General features: G+C 41.4%; 1 protein-coding gene across 14 annotated transcripts in view; it reads right to left on the bottom strand.

Annotated features, from left to right (window-relative positions):
- Window positions 1-923: 923 nt before the first annotated feature.
- Window positions 924-12,565, bottom strand: part of MAGI2 (membrane associated guanylate kinase, WW and PDZ domain containing 2) — a 1,068,715-nt gene continuing 1,057,073 nt past the window's right edge. For 9 of the 14 annotated variants that reach the window (XM_075599590.1, XM_075599592.1, XM_075599594.1 and 6 more), the window contains one exon: window positions 924-4,232. In XM_075599590.1, the coding sequence (XP_075455705.1) occupies window positions 3,445-4,232 (788 nt within the window). In that variant the 3' untranslated portion in view covers window positions 924-3,444. The remainder of the gene's footprint in view (window positions 4,233-12,565) is intronic. The other 5 variants (XM_075599598.1, XM_075599599.1, XM_075599605.1 and 2 more) reach the window with 2 other exon arrangements.

Below are 12,565 nucleotides of genomic sequence, written 5' to 3'. Positions count from 1 at the left end.
ACTCGGGTTTGGATAATAAATGTACATTAGTAGATAAACATAGATTCAATCTGTAAAGATCAAAGCAGCATTGTTACCATTTAATAAACAGACGCTGGGAACAGGAACAATTATGCTTTATCTGAACAATTTACTTTATTTCTTTCTTTCCCAGCCAACAATGGATATTTATATATAACATATTTGTTTTCATGCCGCTTATAAAAACCCTGTAGGGTCTGACATCACACACCGGCTATGCCTTTATGTGTGGTTACGCATGACATCATCCACCTTTGATATCGTGGGTCTCATCAGTGTTGTTCACTATTCGCATGGTTGCTGGGCCAAATGGATTTTTTAGTTATACAGCACCTCTTCTTGCTTTCTTTGGGGGGGGGGGGGGGGGGAGGGCGGGGCTTGCCCATAAACATTGAAGTATAACATCTGCCAGATATGATATAATTAACTTTTGTTAATATTTGCATTTAATTGTGTGCTTTTCCCTGTCTTAATATTGTATTTGTTACTACTCTCTTACGTGTGATATCATTATGTGTTGAACAGGGGTTTGCGCAGGTAAGTCCCACATCACACTCTTACTTACCTTTATTGACCCTCTAACAGGGACAGGATGGGCTAGAGTTTAAATAAACGCCTGATTGACAGGCAATCCCCCATTCAATGGCCCCGATAAAAAGAAAAGAAATCAAAACAGCCAAATCTTTGATTTATGTATAATTGCATTTGTTAAGAAGGACAATTACATTGTCAAGTTGTTTTCAAAATGTTGTTTTTCCTCGAGAAAACGAACAAGGATTATATCTAAAGAAATATATATTTGTTGGACCATATAGGTGTAGCATACAGAACATAATCAATGTAATGCAAGGTTTTGTACATTCATGAATTCACTCAGAGAACACCAACAAGCATCATTCAGATATTTTGGATATATATTTTATTTGACAGTGTTTTAGAATATCATACAGTAAATAAGATTTATGCAAAAGTTAATTTAACCGTAGTGGTGCGTTTCATAAAAATAGTTGTTCACTTACAGCCTTTCTGTGACTATTAATATATGGAATTATATTTATAGAGATACAGCTGTACAAGGTAAATTCACAGCTAACACTACACAGAAATATTATTTGGAATGGGATTTAGATGGCGTGTTGTTTTCACAGGTTATTGATTATAGCTGCATAAAACAATTACTGCACAGGTAATAGCAGTGAACTGTGCAAATTGGAGTTTATGCAAGCTTAATCTCATATATTTTTTTCTTCTGTTTTCTGTATCTGTTTGTTCTCACATGAAAACAAATATTAATAATATTGGGACGTGCACTTATACTACAGAAGCATTGTCCAAAACCGGATTCTGCTCGTTAATGGCAAACGCCTAATCTGGGAGCTACAGGCAGGGACTGGGCATATGTACGTCTGCAAAATGCTCTGTATTTGTGCTTTTGGTATTGTGGATGGATCATTTTTTTGAAAGCTGCAAATTCATTTCTAACTACAGTAGCATTCAAATGCCATTTCTTTTTTCCAGAGACTTACACATGTCGAAACATAAAATATTTGAAGATGTTCTGCAGGGGGGGGGGAATGTGCATCTGACGTAAAGCACAGTTAGTATTGAGAGTGAAATGTACCCTCGTCTCTTCAGCAGATATATTTCTCAGGTATTTACTGTCAGTACAATGTAGTCATGAAAGTATTTTACGGAACAACAGGTTCTGGACTTTCTCATTACTTTCAAAACATTTCCTATATTTGTAGCGCAAAGTCATAATTTAAAATGTGATCTCCACTTCGCTTTTACATACAATCCGTATATTAATGCAATCCAGCTATTTCTATGTAGGAGTATAAGGCAAGAGGACAAAACCTCTGTATTTTGTATTCATTTAGTAACTGGTTATGCATTTGGGATTCCGGGAACTAGATGGGAGTTCCCGCCGGAAGAAGTGTACCATTGCCAAAACGGATTTGTGCTGGTCATATGCTGCTTAAAATGAGTTGTCTTTGAATTCTTATCTCAGCTAGTTTCACATGAAGTTTATGAGTTCCCGATATCGATTTGATGCATTAAAAAGTGACCCAATGTGGCAAACTGATAGGCTGAAACATGGTGCTAGAATTAGCTCATATTGCTCACATGGCAGAAATATAAAACTTAGTTTAGCAACACGTTGGGATGCTATAAGTTACTGGTACAATATGAAATGAAAGGCATGAACAAGCATCCATTAGGCAGAAATACCCCCAGGTTAACAAAAGATGACTAAGTGGTTTTAGTCAAAGAAGCATTACTGCCTATGCTGAGTAAAATTAAGCTGTTTAAAACATTATTGATTCACTCCTATTATATTGCTGTGTAATGGGGTTTAAAGACTCGATGTCTTTAGGTGGAAGATAGAACTATTAGGGGTATTTGCCTGCTATGAAAAAGTCTTGCAAGTAAACAAAACATTGATGAGACATCTTGGGCTATGCTGTGATGAGCATAATGTTTATTCTTCCGAGGAATGAAGACCCTTACAAAAGTAAACTGCATCTTTTCTTCTTTAAAATATAAGATTCTTGTCTGGGATCACTACTCACAGCTTCGGCTCTTGTATTATTATTATTATGTGCTACCATGTTAAATTCATACCTGTACAAACCCTTTCTCAAGAATAAATGTTCAACTTCAGCTGTAACTTCCTTTAAAATGTACAGAAATAAGAGTTATTCACAAAAAAAAAATGGCAGTAAAAATGGAGCCACCAGTCAATACACTACAGTATATTTCAAACGTAAATCGACAGCACATAGCTATATATGCTGCTCGTATCAGGCGGGTTAATGAAGATATGTTCATACTGGACATATGGTGTGAAGATCCAAAAGCTTCAGAGAAATACCTTAACCCCTGTCTAGATATGTGGATAGCAATATATTTACAATACTATCGTCGAATTACAAGGCATAATTCGTTCTCTCCTTCATCTTACTCAGTGCAGTTTGAATTAAGGCGATGTTCCAGTTTGTGATTGCTCTAAGTTTGTTCTTTATCCTGCTACAGACAAGACTGGAGTGGATCCCATATCCTTCATACAGTGGAGAAACACTAAAGCTACCCTGCACTGTCGTCCTCAGATGCACTTGATGTTGTTTTGGTTCTTCCATAGCTGCTAGAGCCCAAAGGAAAGACCGGTGAGCTCCAGGTACAGTCATACAGTTTTAGTCTACTGTACAGTACATGCTTCTTTGAATTTGTTAGACATTGTGCACAACCTTATGGAACTACAAAATATATGCTCCTGGTCCCAGATGCTTTATGTAGGTATATACGTGTGAGTTAAAATAAATTAAAAAAAAAATTAAAAAAATTAAATAATGTGAGACAGAAGCTAAGAATAACGTTCCGAGTCTCCGTGAAACAGTTAGAGAGAAACAGTCATGTATTCGGTTATCTGCTCATGGCTGACGTGCCAGATTTTAGGATATTAGGTAGCTTATCAGAGCCAGGGATTTTCCATGGTCCTGGTGAGACAGTTGCCTTACGAGTTGCAGTGCTGATGCTGCGAGTGTTGCTGGAATGGAGATGCCCTACCTTGTGGAACTCACTACATTTAGATTGAGCATCTCTCTCATCTCGGTCCATGGCACTCACACGAGAGCTGGACATATTGCTACTGTACACCTTTGAGATGCCACCAGTATCTGACCTGCTCTGCTCAAGAGCTGCCACTGCTTTTTTCTCACTGTTTGCATCTTTGTATATGTCTTTTGTACAGAAGGCGCCTTCTCTAGTTGCTTCAGTGAACCTGGATGTCCTGCCTCCACCATCACTGGCTCCGGAATGCCCATCTCCTGTTTCACTGACAGATTTTTTCCCAGTCACTTTGCCTGCAGAAATGGTCTTGCCACTTTCTGTTTTCTTCTGTTTGCCTTCTGGGAATTCATTTTTGGAATTCTCCTCACGCTTTGACCTATCTACTTTCTTAGGGCTTGCTGATCTCTCCCTTGACTCTCCCACTCGTTTCTTTTTATGACCATTTGCAGAATGCTCCTTTGGTTTTCCCGTGTCTTGTTCCCTATAGATATCCCATGCTGGCTCTGGGTGTATCTTGTGTGTAGGGTCAGAGGGCAAGGCTGAATGTGATGAAGATAATGGTGCAATCATGTCATCAAGAGAAACGCCTACTTCCGGCCCTGGGGAGGAGGTAGAGGGTGAACTCCAGGAGTTTGGTTCGTCTGTTACAACAAGATAAAGAAAAATGAATCAATTAAAAGTATATCATAACAAAACAAATGCCTTTGTAAACATGCTGAATATGTATAGTATATGATTATGGCTTATAGTAACCATTATTGACTACTAAAATTATGTTGAGCATACCACAAAAAAAAAAACGAATTATGGTATAAACCTAAAATTGGAGCCATTATTGAATATGTAGTCAAGCCGCTTCCCAGTGCTACAGAAGAGTTCAGCTCCATTCAAATTAATGGGACTAATATCTTCTTCAGCATGGGGGAAGATTGCTTTATATTGAATAAGACCATTGGGGCAAATGCATCAATTGCCGGTATGGGTTATCACACTCGTTCCAGTCTTATCTTCTATTCAAGTGAATTAGAGGCAATTTGGAATGGGTGCAATAACCTGAACTGGACCTTGACACACGTGCACCTAAGAGGGTTGTATGCTAAAAGATCCCGGTACCAAAACTGGTGCAAACAGCACTGTATTTATCAAAGCAATTGAAAGCCATAATGATGCACCTGGTGTAATTATTTTGCAGTGGTTTTTGCCCAGTTTTGTAGCTGGGAGACCTTAGAAAATAAATCTAAGTGTCTGAGATTCCTCCTCAGATACCCCAACTCTTAAGCTTGTGACGCAACAAGTTCCCATCCTTACATTCTATATTATATTTACATCGCACTCAACTCCGCCTCGGATGCGAAGTGGATAAATAATGGCAACAGATTTCCAAATGCGTCAATGGAAAGTCATTATGGTTGATGGAAAGTTAGGTTCAACGGAGGTACCGTATTAGAACAATCAGTTCGACACTCACAGTCACAGTGCTTTGCGAAGTTTAACAGATCCCTCAGCTGGCACTGATATAAGATCAATGAAGATATATTTTAGACATTAGAAGTCCAAACATGCCCCTTTTCAAGATTTTAGACTTTCTAGCATCTCTGCCATTCAGAATAGTAAATGACTATACAAGAATATATAGGTCTATATGTATTTAGGTCTATATGTAACTGTAAAGTTTTCCTATCACTAATTAACAGAAACGTTACCATCTGTTTAGCATAGATTGATTAGTTTATGTTCTTAGTTAATTTATTGACAGAGCGATGACAATAAGAACATAAGTTAGGCAACAAAACCGGACATTAAGACAAGCAAAGCATTTATTTTTCTGAACAATGTCTGACAGGTGATGTTCCAATAGGGGAACGGGAAAAAAGATAAAAATTACAACGTTACTGTATTGAAGGTTTGGATTTCAAATAAGCTTGTGAATGGCATCAATCACAAATTAATGCATCACCTCATCCAAGATACAGGCTTCTTCTTTTAATCTGAGGTCTCGGGCATGGGTGCTAATGTTTACTTAATGACGTTTAAACAACATACTATCTCCTCTGTTACTGCTGCATGTGCCTTTCTTTATGCTTAATCTGCATCCGATTTGGTTAAAATGCATTAAAAGATACTCTTTCAAAAATAATAACACGAAACTGTCAGCATAGCATCCAATATATAGGCAGCACTGGGCAAACCTATGCAAATAATCTGCAATTAAATTAGAACCTTATCAAAGTCTTACTGTAGATACAAATATTACTCTAGATCCCTGGTCGGACCTATGAAACAAACCACCTCAGAATCTATGTTATCACCAGCAAAAGCTCAATTCCCACATAATGGCAGCTACCAGATTTGCCAAAGCAGCTGCATGGAAAGGGCCAGTTCCAAACATGGCCAAAATAATACACAGAAAATGTCAAACTCTATGCTATGAGAAGATGATGGACTATTTAAATGACACTATGTGTAAGTTTAGAAGGGTCTGGGATCTATGGATGGATAAAATAGCAGATCCTGGGATTGAGTGACCAATGCTGGAAGTCTGAACTGTGTAACTTATAGATAGGCATAGAATCTAGGCCTGAGGCTGTATGTAATGTGAATAAAATGTAATAATCAGGATATAATGAAGCCTAATAAATTTAGGAGTAATAACTTGGTGGTATAAATACTAACTAATATGGAGATATGAAGTATCAACATGGCGTACAAATGAAGATAAAGATATTGATGTGATGTACTCCGAATCTACCCACCCAATGACCCCCCACCATTATCATTTAATTGGAGTCATTTTTTTTCTGTAACCCACAATACCCCCTCCCCAATATGCAACTGTTTCAAATGCCTGTAATACATCTAAATCTGACACAAAATAAAAACAAAGTTTTACATAAATAAATAAACAATAACCTTGTCATATTTAATTACGGTAGCTAATCAAATGTAAATGTTTGTAGAGATCCTGAAGACCAACCCTGTGTGGCTCTACTTTTCCTAGGACTGTGTATTGCTATCAGAGCTGCCAACATGTTTGTTTGGGGCCAGGACAAATTTGAAGAATGGAGCCCCCATAAATGTTTTACAAAATAATGATACCTTGGTTTACTTTGCCTTGTCTTTTTGCTTCCCCATCCCCACCTCCTCTGCCTCATGTCTCTCTCTTGTCCTTTTCCTCCTAGCGTCTCTCTCATGTCCTTTGTCATTCCATCTTTTCCCTTTGTCTCCTTTTTATCCCCTCCTCTCGTCTTTCTCTTTTCCCTCAGGATGTCTTTCTCCCCCCAGCATTTCTTTCTCTCTGTTTCCCCCCAGCATGTCTTTCACCCCTCAGCATGTCTTTTTCTCCTCTCTCTCCTCCAGAATGTCTTTCTCTCCTCTCTCCCCCAGCATGTCTCTCTCCTCTCTCTCCCACAACATGTCTTTCTCTCCTCTCTCCCCCAGCACGTCTTTCTCTCCTCTCCCCCAGCATGTATTTCTCTCCTCTCCCCCAGCATGTCTCTCTCTTCTCTCTCCCTCCAGCATGTCTTTCTCTCTCCTCCCCCAGCATGTCTCTCTCCTCTCTCCCCCCAGCTTGTTCTCTCCTCTCTCCCCCCCAGCATGTCTTTCTCTCCCCCCAACATGTTTTTCTACCCAAGCATGTCTTTCTCTCCTTTCTCCCCCAGCACGTCTTTCTCTCCTCTCCCCCCAGCATGTATTTCTCTCCTCTCCCCCAGCATGTCTCTCTCTTCTCTCTCCCTCCAGCATGTCTTTCTCTCTCCTCCCCCCAGCATGTCTCTCTCCTCTCTCCCCCCAGCTTGTTCTCTCCTCTCTCCCCCCCAGCATGTCTTTCTCTCCCCCCCAAGATGTTTTTCTACCCAAGCATGTCTTTCTCTCCTTTCTCCCCCCAGCGTGTATTTCTCCTCTCAGCATGTCTTTCTCCTCCCAGCATGTATTTCTCTCTCCTCCCCCCAGCATGTCTCTCTCCTCTCTCCCCACAGCATATTTCTCTCCTCTCTCCCCCCCAGCATGTCTTTCTCTCCTCTCTCCCCCAGCATGTATTTCTCCTCTCAGCATGTCTTTGTCTCCTCTCTCCTCCCGCATGTATTTCTCTCTCTTCCCCCGCATGTCTCTCTCCACCCCAGCATTTCTTTCTCTCCACTCTCTCCCCCCAACATGTCTTTCTCTCCTCTCTCCCCCCCAGCATGTCTTTCTCCTCTCAGCATGTCTTTCTCTCCTCTCTCCTCCTGCATGTATTTCTCTCCTCCCTCCCCCCCAGCATGTCTTTCTCCCCTCAGCATGTCTTTCTCTCTCCACTCCCCCCCAGCATGTATTTCTCTCTTGTCCCCCTCAGCATGTCTCTCTCCTCTATCTCCCCCAGCATGTCTTTCTCTCTCTTTCCCCCCCGCATGTCTTTCTGTCTCCTCTCCATTGACCATGTATTTCTCTGTGCTCTTCCCCCAGAATGTCTCTCTTCTCCTCCCCCCAAGCATGTCTCTTTTCTCTCCCCTCCAGCATCTCTTTTCTCTCCTCCTCCAGCATTTATTTCTCTCTCTTCTCTCCCCCCCAGCATGTTTTTCTCTCTACCCAGCATGTCTGTCTCTCTCCTTCACCTCAGCATGTCTTCCTCCCCCATCCCCCCAGCAGGTCATTCTCTCTCCTCTCCCCCCAGCATGTCTTTCTTTCTCCTCTCCCCAGCATGTTTTTCTCTCCTCTTTCCCACCATGTCTGTCTCTCTTCTCTCTCCCTCCAGCATGTCTTTCTCCTCCCAGCATGTATTTCTCTCTCCTCCCCCCAGCATGTCTCTCTCCTCTCTCCCCCCCAGCAATGTCTCTCTCCTCTCTCCCCCCAGCATGTATTTCTCCTCTTAGCATGTCTTTCTCCCCCCAGCATGCTTTCTCTCCTCTCTCCCCCACAGCATGTCTTTCTCCTCCCAGCATGTATTTCTCTCTCCTCCCCCCAGCATGTCTCTCTCCTCTCTCCCCACAGCATGTTTCTCTCCTCTCTCCCCACAGCCTGTTTCTCTCCTCTCTCCCCACAGCATGTTTCTCTCCTCTCTCCCCTCCAGCATGTCTTTCTCTCCTCTCTCCCCCCAGCATGTATTTCTCCTCTCAGCATGTCTTTCTCTCCACTCTCTTCCCGCATGTATTTCTCTCTCCTCCCCCGCATGTCTCTCTCCACCCCAGCATTTCTTTCTCTCCACTCTCTCCCCCCAACATGTCTTTCTCTCCTCTCTCCCCCCCAGCATGTCTTTCTCCTCTCAGCATGTCTTTCTCTCCTCTCGCATGTATTTCTCTCCTCCCTCCTCCCCAGCATGTCTTTATCCTCTCTCCCCCCAGCATATCCATCTCTCCACTTTCCCCCCAGCATGTCTTTCTCTCCTCTCTCCTCTTGCATGTATTTCTCTCCTCCCTCCCCCCCAGCATGTCTTTATCCTCTCTCCCCCCAGCATATCCCTCTCTCCACTTTACCCCCAGCATGTCTTTCTCCTCTGAGCATGTCTTTCTCTCTCCTCTCCCCCCCAGCATGTATTTCTCTCTTGTCCCCCTCAGCATGTCTCTATCCTCTATCCCCCCAGCATGCCTTTCTCTCTCTTTCCCCCCCGCATGTCTTTCTGTCTCCTCTCCATTGACCATGTATTTCTCTCTGCTCTTCCCCCAGAATGTCACTCTTCTCCATGTCTGTGTGCCGGACCAGATGAACAAAGACAGGAACCGCAAGAGGGAAGCTATCAGCGTCAGCGTCACGCGTAGTGTGAATTGCTAGTGTGAGCAAGCTACACCATACCTTTGCACTTACAACTCAAAGACGCTGACGCTGATAGCTTCCCTCTTGCAGTTCCTGCCTTTGTTCATCCGGTCCGGCACCCAATGCATGTGTGGATTGTTTCCGGAGAACACTGAGAGAGGCGACACGATCCCTGATTTCCTGCTGGACGGTGGCTCAGAGGGCTTCTGACTGTATACCACAGAGAGGCGTGTGAGCAGAGCAACAGAACTTCAGCATTTGGTGCATGAGTATTACTCATAACATGCTCATTATTCTATGTTGTTTGTGAGTTTTAAATTGTTGGATTCCTTTAAATAGTCAGATTAAATGTATATTTTTTACATATTGCCTTTGGATTGGGCGCTTTCTTTTTTTTTGTTTTTCATAGATCTACTGGGAGGTCATTGGTTCCATGTAGAAGGCTGACAGTATCCTGAAAAGAGAGCAATCCATGATTTGAGTACATTTTACTAAGAATTTATCCATTCATGTTTTTTTGGACTTCTATTGATTTTTTTAATTGATTTTTCCAACATTTTTTCAACCACAGCTGTTTCTCATTGGAATATACATTTATAGATACTAGCATTATATTTATGTTTTATTGTTTAGGATATTTTAATTTATTTTATTATATTTGTTCATCAATTATATTTCTCAGTTGGTATATCTTTGCTTTCTACAACAACACAGTTAATATTATAAGTTATTGTAGGTTCATATAGATTCTGAGAGGCGCAGTCTTTTTGTCTGTATATATATATATATATATATATATATATATATATATATATATATATATATTTATTTTCTTATTACAAAGTACTGTGTGTATATATATATAGCATATAAATGAGAACAATAGGCACTCCGTCAGGTAAATCAAGGTGATGGGAGCAAATCATGTAGAGAATAATTTAGGCAATACAATACCGCGAATGAGACGAATATCAAGAGGCCGCACTCCAATGGATGGTCAAAAAAAGGTTTGTAATATAAAGACATCATAACCAACGTTTTGGTCCTACATGCGGGACCTTTCTCATCACCTTGAGAAAGGTCCCGCATGTAGGACCGAAACGTTGGTTATGATGTCTTTATAATACAAACCTTTTTTTGACCATCCATTGGAGTGCTGCCTCTTGATATTCGTCTCATACACGGTATCATATTGCCTATATATATATATACACTACCGACACACTTTATTGAAGTGTGGTCGGTACCGCAAGCCGGGAAATCTCCCGGCTTGCTAGTGGCCGCCCCTCGGCGTGCCGCGCGTCATAGACGCGCGGTCACGCGTCATCGGGAGCGTGCGCCCCCTGCACGCGTGTCCAGGGGCTCCCCGAGGGAGCCCTGGTGTCCCGCGATCGCGGGACAGCGGCAGGGGGTTCCGGGGGACCCGGCGGACCCGGCAGCGGTAGGGAGAGCGCCCCGATCGGAGGGCGCTCTTCCGCTGCTTCGGCGCGCGCCCGTCACACTCGGGCGCGCGCCAGGCTACTGCTGCGGCACAGAACGGGCAAATGCTCGAATAAATTGTGCCGCAGCAGTATATATATATATATATATATATATATATATATATAAATCATATTCCCAGTCTTTACAAATGCATGTCTAAAAACTACAGTATGCACACCGGACCTGTGACCCAACAGCGCATACAATGGGTTAATCACATTTTTTTTCTCTGGCTACACTCTCATATTTTCAAACATGAACCAAGGGAAAAATAATAAAAGCTTTCCTAACGACGGCCCTTTCATTCACCGAAGGTTGGAGTATTCCTATTCATGCCAGCTAACACCTCTTTCCCTGCAAATAGCGAGCCCTTTAATGGACCAACACCGCATCCAGACTTCATTTATACAGCATTTGCTGTGCATGTGTGTTTATCCTTTTTCAGATTTCCACACTATTGCTGCAAAGCTTCTTTACAACAACTATAGACTTACAGTAGCAAAGGCAACCGCTGGTACATTGTGGTGGGGTATTACTGTATGTAGTATTCTGTGTTGCCACTGCCATGGAATCCTTTGGAAAATCTGTTATATTCTTGCTACATTTGTATGTCCAATTTTACATTGGTTCAGTAAAGAAATCAGAACTTGCAGATTGATCATTTTAATATCTCCAGTACGTGATCAACATGGCCATTAGACACAAGAAGGAATTAGTCGTTCTCCCACTATGGGGCCTATGCAGAGAGCAGCGCTATTTCGAAATTCGCCATTTTTTGGAGAAAATCGCGCAGAAAGCAGCAGAAAATGGCGAGTTCCGAAAAACGCGCCAATTTTTCTTTTCTATTTGTAAAACTCGCCTCGCGGCTGGCGAGAACCTCAATCTCGCCAGTTTTAAAAATATCCTAATGCAGAGAGGCGCGAACGGCATCTAGCGGCTGTTCGCGCCAATAAGATGGCGCGATTGTCTCCTTTTTGCCTCGCCAGAAAAAATTGGCAAGAAGCTGCCGCTCGCGCCCATTGCAATGGGAAAAAAAAGGCGCGAATTTGTTTTTACACGTTTCTGAAGCGCGCATCTCGCCAATTTAAACTCGCCACACGCATCCATGTTAAACATAGCAGAATTCGCACTTTTCTGCATATGGAGAATAAAACTCTCCAAAAAAGCTACTTTTTAATAAATTCGCCAATTTTAAAATTCGCTGCTCTCTGCATAGGCCCCTAACTCTTTTTTTTCATATGTCAGGAAAGAAAAACATGTACTGTACTGTAGCTGCTTTAAAATCTTATTTTTTTAAAACTGGTTTGCTCTTTTGCTTGTAGCATAGTGGAAATACTTTCCAGAAACCAAGGAATTGTAAAAAAAAGGATAAATAACTATTTCTGATCAAAGGACGGTCAATATGACATGCTAAAAAAAAAATTAAGAAAACATTTTAATAGCTTTGTTCTAAACATAATGGTTCATTTGAGTCTGTTCAACCGGCACTAAGATGATTGCTTTTCATTAGAAATATAAATATGAAAAATGCATAATTTTACGCTTTGAAACCACCAAATTAATTATTTTGCTTTCTCATCTTCAGAGGTTACGGCTAAAATCTGAACATCTGTTATTATTATTTGTTTTTTTTAACATTTACAAAAGTTTAATTTTCAATGCAATTTTCTCAGTAACATACTATTTACAATTATTTTTTAGCATAATCTCCACACACATACACTATTATTTTTTATTACAGTTAAAAAAATCCTCTCTCTGGCTCTGCACC

The sequence above is a fragment of the Ascaphus truei genome, chromosome 5 (assembly GCF_040206685.1).
Source record: "Ascaphus truei isolate aAscTru1 chromosome 5, aAscTru1.hap1, whole genome shotgun sequence".
Classification (NCBI taxonomy): Eukaryota; Metazoa; Chordata; class Amphibia; order Anura; family Ascaphidae; genus Ascaphus; species Ascaphus truei.
The sequence above is the reverse complement of the archived record's forward strand: the minus strand, read 5'-3'. Positions and strand labels throughout refer to the sequence as shown.